General features: G+C 46.5%; 1 protein-coding gene across 2 annotated transcripts in view; it reads right to left on the bottom strand.

The window, feature by feature from the left end:
• Positions 1-18247, bottom strand: part of ADAM8 (ADAM metallopeptidase domain 8) — a 99867-nt gene that overhangs the window by 65033 nt on the left and 16587 nt on the right. For both annotated transcript variants that reach the window (XM_073353122.1, XM_073353123.1), the window contains exon 5: positions 15976-16052. In XM_073353122.1, the coding sequence (XP_073209223.1) occupies positions 15976-16052 (77 nt within the window). The remainder of the gene's footprint in view (positions 1-15975; positions 16053-18247) is intronic.

The following is an 18247-nucleotide window of genomic DNA, read 5'->3' as shown; positions in this document are numbered from 1 at the left end:
CATGTGTACCAGGAGAGATCAAGAATGTCTAATTTCAGCACTGAGTTTTGTGGGTTGTCAGTAGACGTGCACAGGGATCTTCCAGCCATGGGATTTGGGAGGAGGGATAGCACAGTGATTTGAGCATTGGCCTGCTAAACCCAGGGTTGTGAGCTCAATCCTTGAGGGGGCCATTTAGGGATCTGGGGCAAAAAGTGGGGCTTGGTCCTGCTTTGAGCAGGGGGTTGGACTAGATGATCTCCTGAGGTCCCTTCCAACCCTGATATTCTATGGTTGTTAGCCATCTGTTACCATAAACATCCATGGTCTCCAGGGCTTAGTGAGGAAAAAGTGAAAGCAACGTCTCGGCAAGAATCATCAGTAAAGGGGTGGTAACATGTAGCGTATCTGGGGTAGTTTATGTGGAGCAGGCTCAGTGTTTGGGTGCAGGCCAGGTGTAGGTAGCTCCTGTTCTCTACGCTTGACCTAAACCCAAATTTTGCGTCAGCAAACAGATGTTAGACTGGGTCCTACAGGGCTCATGTGCTCTGTCTCCAGAGTGTTCTGGAGCAGGTGAGTGCTAGTATGTGTGTTCACATCACGCTGGGATATGGCACAAAAAGGGCAGAGTTAAGGTTGCATTGTGGAGTTGGAGTGGACTTTAATTCTGTAGTTGCTGGTTTTCAGAGGTTTGTTCTCAAATGGGGACAGAAATGGAGGAGTATTGCTGTTGGTTGGATTAGAAAGCAGAGCTGAAGCCCTCCCTCCATTCTCCACTGCACAGCTCTGACTCTCCTGAGCTGCTCTGCCCTCCCCTTTCTCCTAGAAACAGCAGCATCAGAAGCAGCTGTCCCTTCCTCACTGCTGCAGGCAGCATGGGGAAGAAGGGATGTTCTAGGTTCTTTCCTGGGAGGAAAGAGCAGTGGAGGGAAGGGGACCCTGGAGACACTCCCTCAGCCTGGTGAAACAGTCGCGGGGAGGAATTGTTGAGGGGGGTAGGAATGGGAGCAGATATATATGGCGGGGAAGGGAAGTAGAGCGAGGTATGTCGCAAGAGGGGAAGTTGCCCAATTTTCCCCACTTATGGCTCTGCTCTGTCAGAGCTCTCAGGGTGCTCTGCCCCTTCAGGGCCTGAGGCTAGCCAGCCCTGTTCTGAGGTAGAGACCCTTTAAGAACAGCTGTTTGGGCCAGGTAGAGGCCCAGGTGGGAAAAAGTCAGGTGATTGCCTGATGAGCATCTTGAGAAGTGGAGGGGGTGAGCCCACCATGGCAGGTTCTGGAGGAGGTGGAAGCCTAGGCAGATGGGGCTGATCCACAAAGGGATTTAGGCACTGAAACACCTAACTTTTAGGTACCTAGAAAAATCCCTGGAACAACCATGGGATCTACAAAGCCTGAGTTTGGCACCTAGTCTCCTATACAATGCATGGGGAGAGATGGGCACCTAAGAATGCAATCCACAAAGATAAGCATGTGCATAAATGTTTGTAGGCTCCAACCTCAGTTGCTGAAGACATGGGAGTATTGTTGTATCGTGGATGCCTAGTCTCTTCCAGACCATTTTGGTGCACTAATATCACCCCCCGATGACTGAAAGGTTATTCTGCCTCTGTTAAAACAGGACAGTCAGACCTGTAGCAACTACAGAGTTATTAAACTGTTGTCAGCCTCAGGAAAAGTCTTTGCTTCTGTGTTGACATCTCTGATCAGCAATGCACTTCATGGCAAAGGCTGGGATATTCAATGTGGCTTAGACTTAGGTTGTTCCACCATCAACCAGATCTTTACCAAGAGACAGCTTTTTGAGAAGATGGGTAAATTTAATAAGCCTCGTGCAGTCCTTTTTATAGACTTCCATCAGGCCTTTGATTCAGCATGTGACACAGAGGCCCATTGGTACCAACTGGCAAAGGGTTCATTATTCTTTACAAGCAACTCCTGTCTCAGACCTGACAAACTCACTACACCAATACATCACTTCCATGCTATTTATTCATAAAGCGTAGCATGTGAGGTCTCTACGGAAAGCTTGTAACTTCTCAATACTCATAATCATTGCAAGATGCGCATACAGGTAATATTTAAGGAATAATGCAACTATATCAAAAATTATGCCTTATGGTCTTGGAGTAAAAGTTAGTCACCATCGAATCATAGGTCTCAGCGATAGCTCATTTAAACAGGAGGAAGTTGTCACCCCTCCTCGGTCAGCTGGGGATGTAATGCCAGGCTCAACTGTCTGCCCTTAACCCTTCCCAGAACAGTCAATGGAAAACCATCAAAGACAACTACGAACAATCAAAACCACTTGAATGTGAGAAGGAACATAACAACAGACTGGGGATCACCCTGTCAATAAAGACAAAGGACTGATTCAGTATATCACAGGGTGAAGAAAGACTCTGCATCCATTCACTGAGGAGACATCTTGTTGAGCAGGAGTATTTCATGAAAGACTGGATCCTGGGAAGCCAGCCAGCTCTGCCACAGACTGCACTGTGCGGGCGTGGGGGGAACTTACTTTACTAGTTAGGGAAGGTAACTATTAATACAATATAGGCCCTAGTTCACAGTTTATGATTTTGTTTTATATTGTAACAATTTGTTTCCAACATTTTTTCTTGCTTCTAGTGGAATCTCTATTCCTTCCCTTAAACAAACTGTCATTTGTTTTACTACAAGGGCTCACAAGGGCTGTGTGTGATACAGGAGTGGTGGTTTAAGGTAAAATTGGGGTACACTGCTCCTTTGGGGGCAAAGGATCTGGGATTTCTGAGTAGCCAGTATCAGGGGTTGGATATCACAGGGGAATGTTTCAAGGGGACTCGGGGACTGGGGTGCACCTATTGTGAACCTGCAGGGCAAAAACAGGAGGGCTGGTGCAGCCCAGAGGAGAGTGCTTGAGCAGCTGACAGGCTAGTGGTGTCAGGGAGCTGACACCCAACCTTCCCATTTAAGACTCTCTCTCGCTAAAGACAGGGAGTAACAAGGTGATTCAGCCCTTGGTACCCCGGAGAAACATCAGACCGTGCATCAAGCAAGTCTGGGTGCTGTGATGAGATGACCAGCAGCTGAAGCTAAAGCTGGAGGCAGGACTCTGTGTCCCAGCCCTGTGGCTTCCGTTGGGAGCTGCAGCTGGGACCGCACGCCCCAGCCGGCAGCTGCAGTGGGGGCCACATGTCCCCCATGGCTTCCCAGGGCTGTCGCCGGAGCTTGGCGGGGGGCTGCAGCCAGGGCCGTGCATCCCTGTCCTAAGGCTGCGGCCAGCTCCAGAGCGGAGTGTGTGCACCCCCAGAGACTGCGCTCCCTGCTGCGGCCACTGGAACCAGGGCTGTGCCCTCTGCCATGGTGGGGGGCTCAGCCTGTGGGTCCCTCCCCAGACTCCATTCTTCCCCCTACCTAGCCCTGACCCCAGTTATTTTTTAGTAAAGTCACAGACTCCATGAATTTTTGTTTATTACCTGTGACCTGTCCGTGACTTTTATTTAACCGTGACAAAATCTTAGCCTTATTTATAACTTACAAAGCAAAGAAAGGAATGGGAAAGGTAGTCTGCCTGCACTGCCCCTGACATCCTCGGGTGTGGGGATGAGAAGGAGATGGCAGGCACAGACCAACAACGGACATGGCCGTGAAATATCATCCAGTCTCAGGAGCATGGATCACATGCATACTCAAGTGGAATGTACATGGGACCTTCATTCAAAGAAGAACCAGCTGTCTTGTGTGAGGCCTGATCCTGTACATTTGCTTTGAGCACGCTTACAGGGTCAGGCCCCAGTGGTGAGACAGACAGGTAAATGTCTAGTTTGAGAATCCCACTTTGGGGCCTCTGGGGCTTTAACTTGAGCTAGGGCTCTGAGCAGCATATTCACTGTGGGGTGGTGTCAGTACTTAGGTAGCTTTGTGCATGCTCACTGTAAGAAACATAGGCACCTCCTATGCTCTCAGAAAGTATGCAGAGTAGTTGCATTGTTCCCAGGATATTACAGAAGTTGGTCCAAGAAAAGATATTACCTCACCCACCTTGGAAATCCATTACAATCTACATACCACACAGACTATGCTGACAGCTTGTGCCTCACGCTCTCAAAGAAACTGCGGAATCACCTGATCAAGATCCTCTACAGCAAACAGGGAAAGATTAAGAATGAGCTCTCAAAAATGGATACTCTCATAAAGAACCAACCTTTCACACAAACTTCCTCGTGGCTGGATTTTACTAAAACTAGACAAGCCATTTACAACGCACACTTTGCTTCTCTACAAAAGAAAAAAGACACTAAACTTTCTAAACTACTACATGCTACAAGGGGCCACAGCAATGGTTCCCTCACCCCACCTAGCAATATTGTTAACCTATCCAACTATACTCTCAGCCCAGCAGAAGCAGCTGTTCTATCTCGGGGCCTCTCCTTCTGCCCCTCCACCCCCACGAACATGATACAGTTCTGTGGTGACCTAGAATCCTATTTTCGACGTCTCCGTCTCAAGGAATATTTCCAAAATACCTCTGAACAACATACTAATCCACAGAGGTCTCCCTGCCAACACTACAGAAAGAGGGATTCTAGATGGACTCCTCCTGAAGGTCGAAACAGCAGACTGGACTTCTACATAGAGTGCTTCCGCCGACGTGCACGGGCTGAAATTGTGGAAAAGCAGCATCACTTGCCCCATAACCTCAGCCATGCGGAACGCAATGCCATCCACAGCCTCAGAAACAACTCTGACATCATAATCAAAAAGGCTGACAAAGGAGGTGCTGTTGTCATCATGAATAGGTCGGAATATGAACAAGAGGCTGCTCGGCAGCTCTCCAACACGAGTTTCTACAAGCCATTACCCTATGATCCCACTGAGAGTTACCAAAAGCAACTACAGCATTTGCTCAAGAAACTTCCTGAAAAAGCACAAGATCAAATCCGCACAGACACACCCCTGGAACCCCGACCTGGGATATTCTATCTACTACCCAAGATCCATAAACCTGGAAATCCTGGGCGCCCCATCATCTCAGGCATTGGCACCCTGACAGCAGGATTGTCTGGCTATGTAGACTCCCTCCTCAGGCCCTACGCTACCAGCACTCCCAGCTACCTTCGAGACACCACTGACTTCCTGAGGAAACTTCAATCCATCGGTGATCTTCCTGATAACACCATCCTGGCTACTATGGATGTAGAAGCCCTCTACACCAACATTCCACACAAAGATGGACTACAAGCCGTCAAGAACACTATCCCCGATAATGTCACGGCTAACCTGGTGGCTGAACTTTGTGACTTTGTCCTTACCCATAACTATTTCACATTTGGGGACAATGTATACCTTCAGATCAGCGGCACTGCTATGGGTACCCGCATGGCCCCACAGTATGCCAACATTTTTATGGCTGATTTAGAACAACGCTTCCTCAGCTCTCGTCCCCTAAAGCCCCTACTCTACTTGCGCTATATTGATGACATCTTCATCATCTGGACCCATGGAAAAGAAGCCCTTGAGGAATTCCACCATGATTTCAACAATTTCCATCCCACCACCAACCTCAGCCTGGTCCAGTCCACACAAGAGATCCACTTCCTGGACACTACAGTGCTAATAAACAATGGCCACATAAACACCACCCTATACCGTAAACCTACTGACCGCTATTCCTACCTGCATGCCTCCAGCTTTCACCCTGACCACACCACACGATCCATCGTCTACAGCCAAGCTCTGCGATACAACCGCATTTGCTCCAACCCCTCAGACAGAGACAAACACCTACAAGATCTCTGTCAAGCTTTCTTACAACTACAATACCCACCTGCAGAAGTAAAGAAACAGATTGATAGAGCCAGAAGAGTTCCCAGAAGTTACCTGCTACAGGACAGGCCTAACAAAGAAAATAACAGAACGCCACTAGCCGTCACCTTCAGCCCCCAACTAAAACCCCTCCAACGCATTATTAAGGATCTACAACCTATCCTAAAGGATGACCCAACACTCTCACAAGTCTTGGGAGACAGGCCAGTCCTTGCCTACAGACAGCCCCGCAACCTGAAGCAAATACTCACCAACAACCACATACCACACAACAGAACCACTAACCCAGGAACTTATCCTTGCAACAAAGCCCGTTGCCAATTGTGCCCACATATCTATTCAGGGGACACCATCACAGGGCCTAATAACATCAGCCACACTATCAGAGGCTCGTTCACCTGCACATCCACCAATGTGATCTATGCCATCATGTGCCAGCAATGCCCCTCTGCCATGTACATTGGTCAAACTGGACAGTCTCTACGTAAAAGAATAAATGGACACAAATCAGATGTCAAGAATTATAACATTCATAAACCAGTCGGAGAACACTTCAATCTCTCTGGTCACGCAATCACAGACATGAAGGTCGCTATCTTAAAACAAAAAAACTTCAAATCCAGACTCCAGCGAGAAACTGCTGAATTGGAATTCATTTGCAAATTGGATACTATTAATTTAGGCTTAAATAGAGACTGGGAGTGGCTAAGTCATTATGCAAGGTAGCCTGTTTCCTCTTGTTTTTTCCTACCCCCCCCCCCCAGATGTTCTGGTTTAACTTGGATTTAAACCTGGAGAATGGTCAGTTTAGATGAGCTATTACCAGCAGGAGAGTGAGTTTGTGTGTGTATGGGGGTGGGGGGGATGTGAGAAAACCTTGATCTATGCAGGAAATAGCCCGACTTGATTATGTAAAGAGTTGTCACTTTGGATGGGCTAGCACCAGCAGGAGAGTGAATTTGTGTGGGGGGGTGGAGGGTGAGAAAACCTGGATTTGTGCTGGAAATGGCCCACCTGTTGATCACTTTAGATAAGCTATTACCAGCAGGACAGTGGGGTGGGAGGAGGTATTGTTTCATGATTTCTGTGTGTATATAAAGTCTGCTGCAGTTTCCACGGTAAACATCTGATGAAGTGAGCTGTAGCTCACGAAAGCTCATGCTCAAATAAATTGGTTAGTCTCTAAGGTGCCACAAGTACTCCTTTTCTTCTTGGAAAGTAGGCAGCTATGAAGGGTTATGACAAAATAATATAAAATAATGAATGGTTTAGAGAAGGTAGATTGGGAACATCTGTTCTCCCTGCCTCATAACACAACAAGGGACATTAAATTAAATCGAAAGGTGGCAAGTTCAAAACAGATAAAAGGAAACGCTTCTGCTCAACATGTAATTAGATGTGGGAACTCATTGACAAAGGATATTGCTGAGGACAAGAATGTATCAAAATTCAGAGACATTGATATGAATAACAAGAATATCCAGAGTTGTTGTGAGTGTTAAAAATATTTTTTTGTAAGACAATAAACCTCCTGCTTCCGGGTTTAAACCAATCTCTAGCTATTAGGAATTGGATAACACTTCTGCTGGAAGGGAAGAGCTGTGAGTTCAGACCACCCGGAATTGCCTAAAGAGGCCTCCCATGATCATCTGCAGGCAGAACCAGCAAGAGTTGGTCCTCCATCACCTGGAAGGGCTGGGAACAGGCAGAGGCCAATCAGGGCACAGCAGGCCAGATAAAAAAGGCTGGCTGCTTCTGCTAGGGGCAAAGTGAAGATGGAACGAGAACCAAGCGGCTTGACTGAGAGCTGACCTGGCTGAGGGGGCTAGACCATGGAAGAGACAAACCATTGTGAAACGAGGGCAGGAAGAGGTGCTCCGGTGGTGAGAGTACACCATAATATAGGCAAAAAGAAAGGGAAGACTTGTGGCACCTTAGAGACTAACAAATTTAGTCTCTAAGGTGCCACAAGTCCTCTTATTCTTTTCGCGGATACAGACTAACACGGCTGCTACACTGAAACCTGTCATAACTTAGGGATTACATTCTGGATCCATTGGGGAGAACCGCCGAGCATTGTCCAGGAACTAAAACCAGGGGTAGGGTGTGGGGCAATTACTGCACACATCTGGGCAGTACACACCTACAGAGAAGTACCACTTCTGGGCAGAACTGCATAGACTGGTTTGGAATGGGTTCCAGAGGCCCACAAGACAAAGAATGGGTTTTTGGTATAAAGGGCTAGCCTGAACTGTGTGACCCTAATTTTGATGCAAAAACTGACATGAGACTGTAACCAAGAAGGCAAACCCTGTTGGAAGGAATGGAACCTGCCAGGGTCTTCCTGTGGAAGACAAAAGACCCCTCTAGTAAGCTGGCACACGTGTGGACAGTGCATTGTTTTAGGATAGATGTTTTCTCTGTAATGGTTTTGTCCTAAATAAATGAACTGTGCTCTGGGAAAGCTGGCTGGTCACTGGTAACCCTGTCATAGACCCTGGGAGACAGCAGAACAGCCGGCGCTGGACTAAAAACAGATCTGCTGGGATAAGCATAACTGCAAACCTTAATCATCAGTCTGGAAGGAGAAGGATGAGGGTTCCCACCCACAGAGAGGTGACATGAGGAAGCCTGAGACCTGAGCAGACCACAGAGCGGGCCAAGGTGCAGTTAATCCCAGAACTGGAACACTAGCCACTGTCAGAGAGAGAGGCCTGGACTAGATGAACAGCAGGTCTCATCCAGTCCAGCAATGTCTAGGTTACTAGGGGTCATAGAAACGTTGCATTTTTTACACTCTTGTGAAAGGTGAGAACTTCCTTGGTTTTTTGGCAACTTTACTTTTTTTTTATTGTAGGGTGAATAAATCTGAAAGATGTTCAAATAAAAGACAATTAAGAGGGTTTGTTTCTTGGCAAATTTAAGGACCTAGCCTATGTAAGTGGTAGATAAGCCGGGTTTATCAGAAAAGTTTAAATCTGAGAAACCAACTACTAACACCTGAAGAAATCAGGACACCAAGCCCTGGAGAAACCAGATTCAGCTTCAGTGAATCCATTGTTAGGAAAAGAGAGGAAAATAGTACTCTCTCTATTTATCAGCCAATTAAATAGTAGAAATGAACATTTTTTTGCATAATTAATTATGCTTCTGCCTGCCATCAACTAGGCCAGCAGTCCCCCTACACATGTGTCTCTGGCAGAGGTAGCAGGTCACCTGCAAAGCTTTCCCTGCCAGCTTTCTGAAGTGCTCCAGACAACAGAATGGGCCCTGTCCTACTGAATCATCTGCCACTCTCTCTCCTCCTTCTCCTCACAGACATCACCCCTTCCATCTCTTCCTTTCCTTGAGCCCCCTTCAGTCCCCTCTCCAGTTAAGACAGCTGACACTCCATTTTGGATTCCTGTCCAAATCTGGAAATTGAAACGTTTCCCTTTTCAAGGATTGAAAGTGAGGGGATGGGGGAAACAGTAATCACAAAAAAATGTTTAGAAAAATCAAAACCAAAACCATTAATTTTATTTCCCGAGAGGAATGTGGGAATTTTGGTAAATATTTTTATTATGCTTATGTGTGCCTCAGTTTCCCTCTGTGCTTTGCATTGCTATGCTCTGAGGGTAAAGACAAGAGAGGAAGGGTTTGACTCACTAGCAGCCTGGTTGGAGACTAGAGTCAAACAAACTGGACAAAGTCTACACACACGTGAATGGAGGACCCAGAAGAGACAATGGAAACCCCACTGGTTGGGACATTCACACCTAGTGACTTACAGCCCAGAGGAAGGAGGTTCCCCCCACCTCTCTGCCAGAAAGCAGAGCAAATGCCCAGAGCTGGAGATCAAAGGGGAAAGGAGTCATGTGGCTGTGCTGAGAGCTGAGATAGAGGGGCTGTCACCTGGAACTGAGAGACAGCGAGACAAGATGGAATCTACAGCAGCTTGTTGGGTGGAGCCCTGGGGTTGGCCAGTCTGAACTCCGTCTTAACCTTTGTTTCTCGACGCTAACCTAAAGACTTGCTGATGCTGAATTCCAGCTGAATACTAAGCCCTACTCTGTTTTCAAAAGGCTGCTTGGTGCCACTGCAAATACCTACTGAGCTGCACTGATCCCTGAAGAGGGTCAAAGTCTTTCACCCGAAGCAAAACTTGGGCCTGGTCTACGGTAGAAAATTAGGTTGGTTTAACTACATTTGCCAGGGATGTGAAAAATCCACACCTCTGAGCAGCGCTGTTAAGCTAACCTAAATCCCCTTGTAGACAGTGTAGCACAGACCTAGCTACTGCCTCTCGGGGAGGTGGGTTACCATGGGAGAATCCTGTAGAGCTGAGCTGCTGCAGCATGTAGATATACCCTCAGCTGGACTCGCTGAGCAGAGCTTAAGGTGTGAAGCAGGAGGGCTGGAGCCCAGAGGCTCAGTCTCAGAGGGGGTGAGGCGGTGCACCCTAACCTGAAGGAAGAGTGAGATTACTCGGGGGTCTGGCAAACCGAAGGATTCCTCCAAGGGACTGTTTAAAAAATGGGGTGTAGCACTGATCCTGTGGATCCATGACAACCCCACCCCCATATTTCAACCAGCTCTAATTCTTTCCCCACCCCAACCCCAACCCCACCCCATTGTCTATCTTGCCTACTCAGGCTATGAGCTCTCCAGGGCAGGGACAGTCTTTCTCACTTTATACAGCACCCAGAACAGAGGGGTTTTCAAATTGGTTGGTCCTTAGGCACTACCCTAATAAACATAATAATTAACAACAGAGTGGCAGGGGGATAAGCTGGGATTTCTAGAGATCAAGCATGATTCTCTATCAAGGGGCTGCTCCTCTAGTCTGCACCTGCAGGCTCAGGTAGCAGAAAAATATCAGCTTCTGATATGTCATGCTGCCTAGACGTATGTGATTCAATCAGACAGTCTCATCACTACCTAAGACATCCTGTCTTCAGGGCCAAGTATTACATGAATCTCTGTCATTGTGCAGAAGGGCAGTCACAGCAAGTCCAGCAGGGTTCTCTACCTTTGTTTACGTTTACATTGATAAAATGACTTCAAATTAAAAGGTCTGAGCTGCAAAGTTCAGGTCTGGAACCACACACCCCGAAAAATCCTGAGTATCCACATCTGGGGTTTGGTTCAGGCCCATCTCTAATACAAACATTTCCAAAAGGCTCAGATTACACTGCTGGGAAACAGACATGCAAAGCCAGTGAGTCAGAAATACAGCTCAAAGCCAAGTCAGCACTGACTGCAAATAATTCCTGACTAAACACTTCATATACAATCACAATGTCCAGGCCTAATTTCATCTTGGTTCCCCCACATTCCCCTACAGTTACAAACAGATCGAAGAATCACGTTCCCTTCCTCTCCTGAACTGCTGTGCACTGTAAAACAGCAGCAGTGTTCACGCCAGAGATGGCTGCATTTCAATGGTTGGAGAAAGTGATCCCTGTATAGATACAGGTTGCAAAGTACTTTAGGATCTGTGACAAAGTTCCTCCTCTACCTTGATGGGTCTTGCGCTTATTGGCGGATTTGCTCGCCTTGGAGCTTCATGGCAGCCCTCAGCTTGGCTGTTTTCGTGAACCTACAGTCCAGGACGACTCCTCCTGTGTCTGACCAGGAGTTGGGAGGTTTGGGGGGAACCCGGGCCCACTCTCTACTCCGGGTTCCAGCCCAGGGCCCTGTGGAATGCAGCTGTCTAGAGTGCCTCCTGGAACAGCTGTGCGACAGCTACAACTTCCTGGGCTACTTCCCCGTGGCCTCCTCCCAACACAGGTAGAGGAGGCCTGGGATTATTTTAAATCAAAGCTGCAGAAGCTATCGGAAGCCTGCATCCCAAGTAAGGGGAAAAAATTCATAGGCAGGAGTTGTAGACCAAGCTGGATGAGCAAGGATCTCAGAGAGGTGACTAAGAAAAAGCAGAAAGCATATAGGGAGTGGAAGAAGAGAGGGATCAGCAAGGAAAGCTACCTTATTGAGGTCAGAACATGTAGGGATAAAGTGAGACAGGCTAAAAGTCAAGTAGAGTTGGACCTTGCAAAGGGAATTAAAACCAATAGTAAAATGTTCTATAGTCATATAAATAAGAAGAAAACAAAGAAAGAAGAAGTGGGACTGCTAAACACTGAGGATGGAGTGAAGGTCAAGGATAATCTAGGCATGGCCCAATATCTAAACAAATACTTTGCCTCAGTCTTTAATAAGACTAAAGAGGATCTTAGGGATAATGGTAACATGACAAATGGGAATGAGGATATGGAGGTAGACATTACCATATTTGAGGCAGAAGCGAAACTCAAACAGCTTAATGTGACTAAATCAGGGGGCCCAGATAATCTTCATCCAAGAATATTAAAGGAATTGGCACAGGAAATTGCAAGCCCATTAGCAAGAATTTTTAATGAATCTGTAAACTCAGGGGTTGTACCGTATGATTGGAGAATTGATAACATAGTTCCTATTTTTAAGAAAGGGAAAAAAAGTGATCTGGGTAATTATAGGCCTGTTAGTTTGACATCTGTAGTATGCAAGGTCTTGGAAAAAATTTTGAAGGAGAAGGTAGTTAAGGACATTGAAGTCAATGGTAAATGGGACAAAATACAACATGGTTTTACAAAAGGTAGATCGTGCCAAACCAACCTGATCTCCTTTTTTGAGAAAGTAACAGATTTTTTAGACAAAGGAAACGCAGTGGATCTAATTTACCTAGATTTTAGTGAGGCATTTGATACCGTGCCACATGGGGAATTATTAGTTAAATTGGATAAGATGGGGATCAATAGGAAAATTGAAAGGTGGATAAGGAATTGGTTAAAGGGGAGACTACAACGGGTCCTACTGAAAGGTGAACTGTCAGGCTGGAGGGAGGTTACCAGTGGAGTTCCTCAAGGATCGGTTTTGGGACCAATCTTATTTAATCTTTTTATTACTGACCTTGGCACAAAAAGTGGGAGTGTGCTAATAAAGTCTGTGGATGATACAAAGCTGGGCGGTATTGCCAATTTAGAGAAGGATAGGGATACCCTACAGGAGGATCTGGATGACCTTGTAAACTGGAGTAATAATAATAGGATGAAATTTAATAGTGAGAAGTGTAAGGTCATGCATTTAGGGATTAATAACAAGAATTTAAGTTATAACCTAGGGACGCATCAATTAGAAGTAATGGAGGAGGAAAAGGACCTTGGAGTATTGGTTGATCATAGGATAACTATGAGCCGCCAATGTGATATGGCTGTGAAAAAAGCTAATGCGGTCTTGGGATGCATCAGGAGAGCTATTTCCAGTAGGGATAAGGAGGTTTTAGTACCGTTATACAAGGCACTGGTGAGACCTCATCTGGAATACTGTGTGCAGTTCTGGTCTCCCATGTTTAAGAAGGATGAATTCAAACTGGAACAGGTACAGAGAAGGGCTACTAGGATGATCCGAGGAATGGAAAACTTGTCTTATGAAAGGAGACTCAGGGAGCTTGGCTTGTTTAGCCTAACTAAAAGAAGGTTGAGGGGAGATATGATTGCTCTCTATAAATATATCAGAGGGATAAATACCGGAGAGGGAGAGGAATTATTTAAGCTCAGTACCAATGTGGACACAAGAACAAATGGATATAAACTGGCCACTAGGAAATTTAGACTAGAAAGTATACAAAGGTTTTTAACCATCAGAGGAGTGAAGTTTTGGAATAGCCTTCCGAGGGAAGCAGTGGGGGCAAAAGATCTATCTGGCTTTAAGATTAAACTCGATAAGTTTATGGAGGAGATGGTATGATGGGATAACATGGTTTTGGTAATTAAATATTCATGGTAAATAGGCCCAATGGCCTGTGATGGGCTATTAGATGGGGTGAGATCCGAGTTACCCAGGAAAGAATTTTCTGTAGTATCTAGCTGATGAATCTTGCCCATATGCTCAAGGTTTAGCTGATGGCCATATTTGTGGTCGGGAAGGAATTTTCCACCAGGGCAGATTGGAAGAGGCCCTGGAGGTTTTTCGCCGTCCTCTGTAGCATGGAGCATGGGTCACTTGCTGGAGGATTCTCTGCTCCTTGAAGTCTTTAAACTACGATTTGAGGACTTCAATAGCACAGATATAGGTGTGAGGTTTTTTTTATAGGAGTGGTGGGTGAAATTCTGTGGCCTGCATTGTGCAGGAGGTCAGACTAGATGATCATAATGGTCCCTTCTGACCTAAATATCTATGAATCCTCACCATAGGACCTTCCTCCTGGTGTCTGATAATACTTGTACACCTTAGTCCTCCAATAGTCCGCATACTCACTCTCAGCTCCTAGTGCCTCTTGCTCCCAGCTCCTCACACGCACACCACAAACTGAAGTGAGCTCCTTTTTAAAACCCAGGTGCCCTGATTAGCCTGCCTTTACTGATTCTAGCAGCTTCTTGATTGGCTGCAGGTGTTCTAATCAGCCTGTCTGTCTTAATTGTCTCCAGAAGGTTCCTGATTGTTCTGGAACCTTGCCTGTTTCCTTACCCAGGGAAAAGGGACCTACTTAGCCTGGGGCTAATATATCTGCCTTCTATTAGTCGCCTGTAGCCATCTGGCCCGACCCTGTCACAGATCCTTATTATAATAGCATATGGTGGTCTGTTTTCCAGTATCTCCAACCCCAGTTGTTCAAAAATCATTTAACATTTTTATTAATGACTTGAGATGGGGACTGGACTAGAAGACCTCTTGAGGTCCGTTCCAGTCCTACTATTCTCTGTTCTATTAAAATATAAAATCATCACTGATCAAGTCTGCAGATGACACAAAGATAGGGGCAGTGGTAAATAATGAGGACAGGTTACTGATACAGAGTGATCTAGATCACTTAGTAAACTGGGCACAAGAAAAAAAATATGCATTTTAATATGGCTAAATGTATACATCTGGGAACAAAGAACGAAGGCCTTTCTTACAGGCTGGGGGACTCTAACCTGGGAAGCAGTGACTCTGACAAAGATTTGGGAGTCGTGGGGGATAATCAGCTGAACATGCATTCCCAGTGTGATGCTGTGGCCAAAAGAGCTAATGCGATCCTGGGATGCACAAACAGGGGAATCTTGAGTAAGAGTACGGAGGTTATTTTACCTCTGTATTTGACACTGGTGCAATCACTGCTGGAATACTGTGTCCAGTTCTGGTACCCACAATTCAAGAAGTATAATGATAAATTGGAGAGGGTTCAGAGAAGAGCCATGAGAATGATTAAAGGATTAGAAAACCTGTCTTATAGTGATAGATCAAGGAGCTCAATCTATTACTCTTAAGAAAGAGAAGGTTAAGGGGTGACTTGATTATAGTCTATAAGTACCTACATGGGGAACAAATATTTAATTATGGGCTCTTCAATCTAGCAGAGAAAGGTGTAACATGAACCAATGGCTGGAAGTTGAAGCTAGACAAATTCAGACTGGAAATAAATCACACATTTTTAATGGTGAGAGTAATTAATCATTGGAACAATTTACCAAGGTCATGTTGGATTCTCCATCACTGACAATTTTTAAATCAAGATTGGATGTTTTTCTAAAAGATCTGATCTAGGAATTATTGTGGGGAAGTTTTATGGCCTGTGTGATTCAGAAGGTCAGACTATCACATTGGTCCCTTCTGGCCTTAGAATCTATAAACCTATGACTTAGGCCACAAAAATCATGATATTTTAAAAATTTCGTTCATTGAATTTGCCTTTTGGTTTTTGAGCCTTCAGGGGTCACATATTCAAGCTATTCTCCACAACCAGGAGCAAATTGACTTTTTTCCCTAAATGAAAGGTGAAATGCCTCCTTAAGTCACCTGACTCCAGTGGGTGGGACTTTATAGAAACACCAGATGAAAAGAGGTTTGCCATAAAAGTTGTGAGAGTTGGCAACACTGGTTTGAAAGTACACCAATATATTGTGACATCACTGTATCGCACGACATAACCAAGTTCTTCTGACACAGTGACACATATTGGGGCTGATTCTCTATTGACCTGCACAGTGTATAGTCATTTACACTACTGCCAAATGGGTGTAAAATGCTACCAGATCAGAATAGCAGCATTTTATACCCAGTCTGGACTACTGAAAATGACACAAGTGCGGGGCAAGGCACACTCAGGCCCCCTGGTGCTTTTTGCTTTACATGTTTGGGTTCTGATGTTCCCTCCCCTCTGCGTGCCCTGTGTCAAAGATCATACCTGAGTCCTCTGCAAGTACTGATGCTTGCCGCTGAATCACTGTGTCCGTGAACATCCCCGTGATAAAAGCAGTGATCCTGCAGCAGAGAAAGCAGAAGTCAAAAGCCAATCAGCACCATACTGGGAACACTTAGGGTAGAAAAGAAGTCACTAACAAGGTACAGATCCTGGAAAGCAGAGATCTGTTATAGAGCTTCTTCCAGGCAAAAACAAGCCTTTCCCGCCTCATTTATTACCCACGCGTGATTTTCAGATCTTTCAAGAAACACAAGTGCTCCCAGCTGCCACCTGAAAAGCACACAAGGTGTGGGAGGTAATATCTTTTATTGGACCAACTTCTGTTGGTGAGAGAGACAAGCTTTTGAGCTATACAGCGCTCTTCTTCAGGTGACCTTGGGTAAGCCTGAAAGCTTGTCTCTCTCACCAACAGAAGTTGGTCCAATAAAAGATATTACCTCACCCACTCTGTCTAAAAACCTGGGACCAAGACGGCTACAACAACACTGCACACCTGAACAGCAGGCAGTTCCACACCATACATGAGCAGTATACTACAGTGACATGGGCAGCCTTACATTCATGGGCAGATTGGAGGCTTGACTGGATCAGCACAATACACAACACAGCACTGCTCCTGACTGCCATGGTGCCTGAGCACAGAACACGTAATCAGCACTAATACACACACACACACACAGAAGACTGAGGAAGTAACTTGACCAAAGTCACAGGGTGGGATTAGAAATCAGACGCTCTGAACTCCCAGCTGTAAGAGCTGGCTGGCTGGAGGGGAAAAGACTATCAAGGGGCAGGAGTGTTGTCCCCCAGTGTAGGCAAGGGCCAGGAAGAAAAAAGCATCCGGGTACAATGTGGGCATTATCCCCACAGAAGGCCAGGGGAGAGCTGAGAGGCAGGGGAGGGAATCCAGGAACAGAGCATGCTGGGGCATGGTGCGGGACACACAGGAGCGTCCAAGCAACCTCACAGGTATCGTCCCCCACAGTAGGCCAGGCCAGGCGAGCGAGGGAGCATGGGAGCATCCAAGAAACAGCGCAGGTGTTGTCCCTCACAGCAGGCAGAGGTGGGGGATGGGGCGCAGGAGCTTCCCTTACAGAACTACGGAGGTTCCTCTCTACCTGCTGCTCCATAGGGCAGGTTTGCAGCTACAGGAGGCGTGGAGGGTAGGACAGTGAGGCATGGGGTGAGAGGAGCCCTGGCCTTGCAACTCTGGGCATTTGCAGAGCTGCTGAAGGAAGGAAGGGAATTCATTCAAATTAGCTGTTCTCCATACACCGGCCCCCTATCTGCACTGTGCAGCAGCTGCTAAAATGGGAGTGTCCGCTGTGCACTGCAAAATTTAGCTGAAGTCTGGAGAGCCCACCGGGGCTATACTACCTCCCAGTTGCCCTGGTCATGGGGAGCTGTAAGCCAGCTCTGCAGGTCGAGGACTAGACCCTCCCAACAATCTCCTTTGCTGGGGCTAAATCACTGACGGCACTTCCCAGTGAAGGGCTGGTGTTGCGGCCCATCATGAAAAGCCCAGGTGGCCTGCTGAGCTGTGTGCCAGGGTTTGCCCAATACAGTTAGAGTTTACAGAGCGCTTTGGAAACATTATCTAAAACCATTAGCCCAGAACACCAGCAGGGCAGGGAAGAATAATTAGCCGACACCAATCAAACCTCACGCTCCTGAGGGCTGCTCTGACCGCTCACCACTGAAAGCAAGTTCGCCACTAATCTCTGTGGCACCACTTCTATAATGGGAAGCCAACTCATGTACTGAAAAGGAAGCATTGCCTAGTGGTGAGAGGTTATGGTGTGGTGTCAGAAGAACTGGGTTCTGCTTCTGGCTCTATCAAGACAGCTGGGACTTGTGCGATTGTGTGCTCTCTGAGCCTTTGTTTCCCTAGCTGAGACATGGGGTTGACAATATTATTGCTTTCTCTCAGGGAACGTGAGGCATTCCTTGGTGCTTTGAGATCTTTGCCAGAAAAGGGCAAAGTAATGTTATGGTCTAACTCAGCCAGAAGCTACTGGACCCAATACAGGAGTCCCTGGGTGAGGTTCTCTGACCAGTGTTATCTGATCCAGTCTGACCTGTAAGGGTCCCTTCCAGCCTTAAGGTCTATGGCTCTATGAAAGACCCAATGCCAAATGGCCTGCTCGTGGGGAGGAAGGTGGGTCAATCAGCATCCAGCAGCCTTCAGCCCCTGTCCTACAGACAACATCAGCATCTGCAGCCTTCAGCAAGGACTCGTTGTGGCCTTGCCCCC

The sequence above is a fragment of the Lepidochelys kempii genome, chromosome 7 (genome assembly GCF_965140285.1).
Source record: "Lepidochelys kempii isolate rLepKem1 chromosome 7, rLepKem1.hap1, whole genome shotgun sequence".
Taxonomy (NCBI): domain Eukaryota; kingdom Metazoa; phylum Chordata; order Testudines; family Cheloniidae; genus Lepidochelys; species Lepidochelys kempii.
Note: the sequence above shows the minus strand (reverse complement) of the source record. Positions and strands in the feature narration are given on the sequence as shown.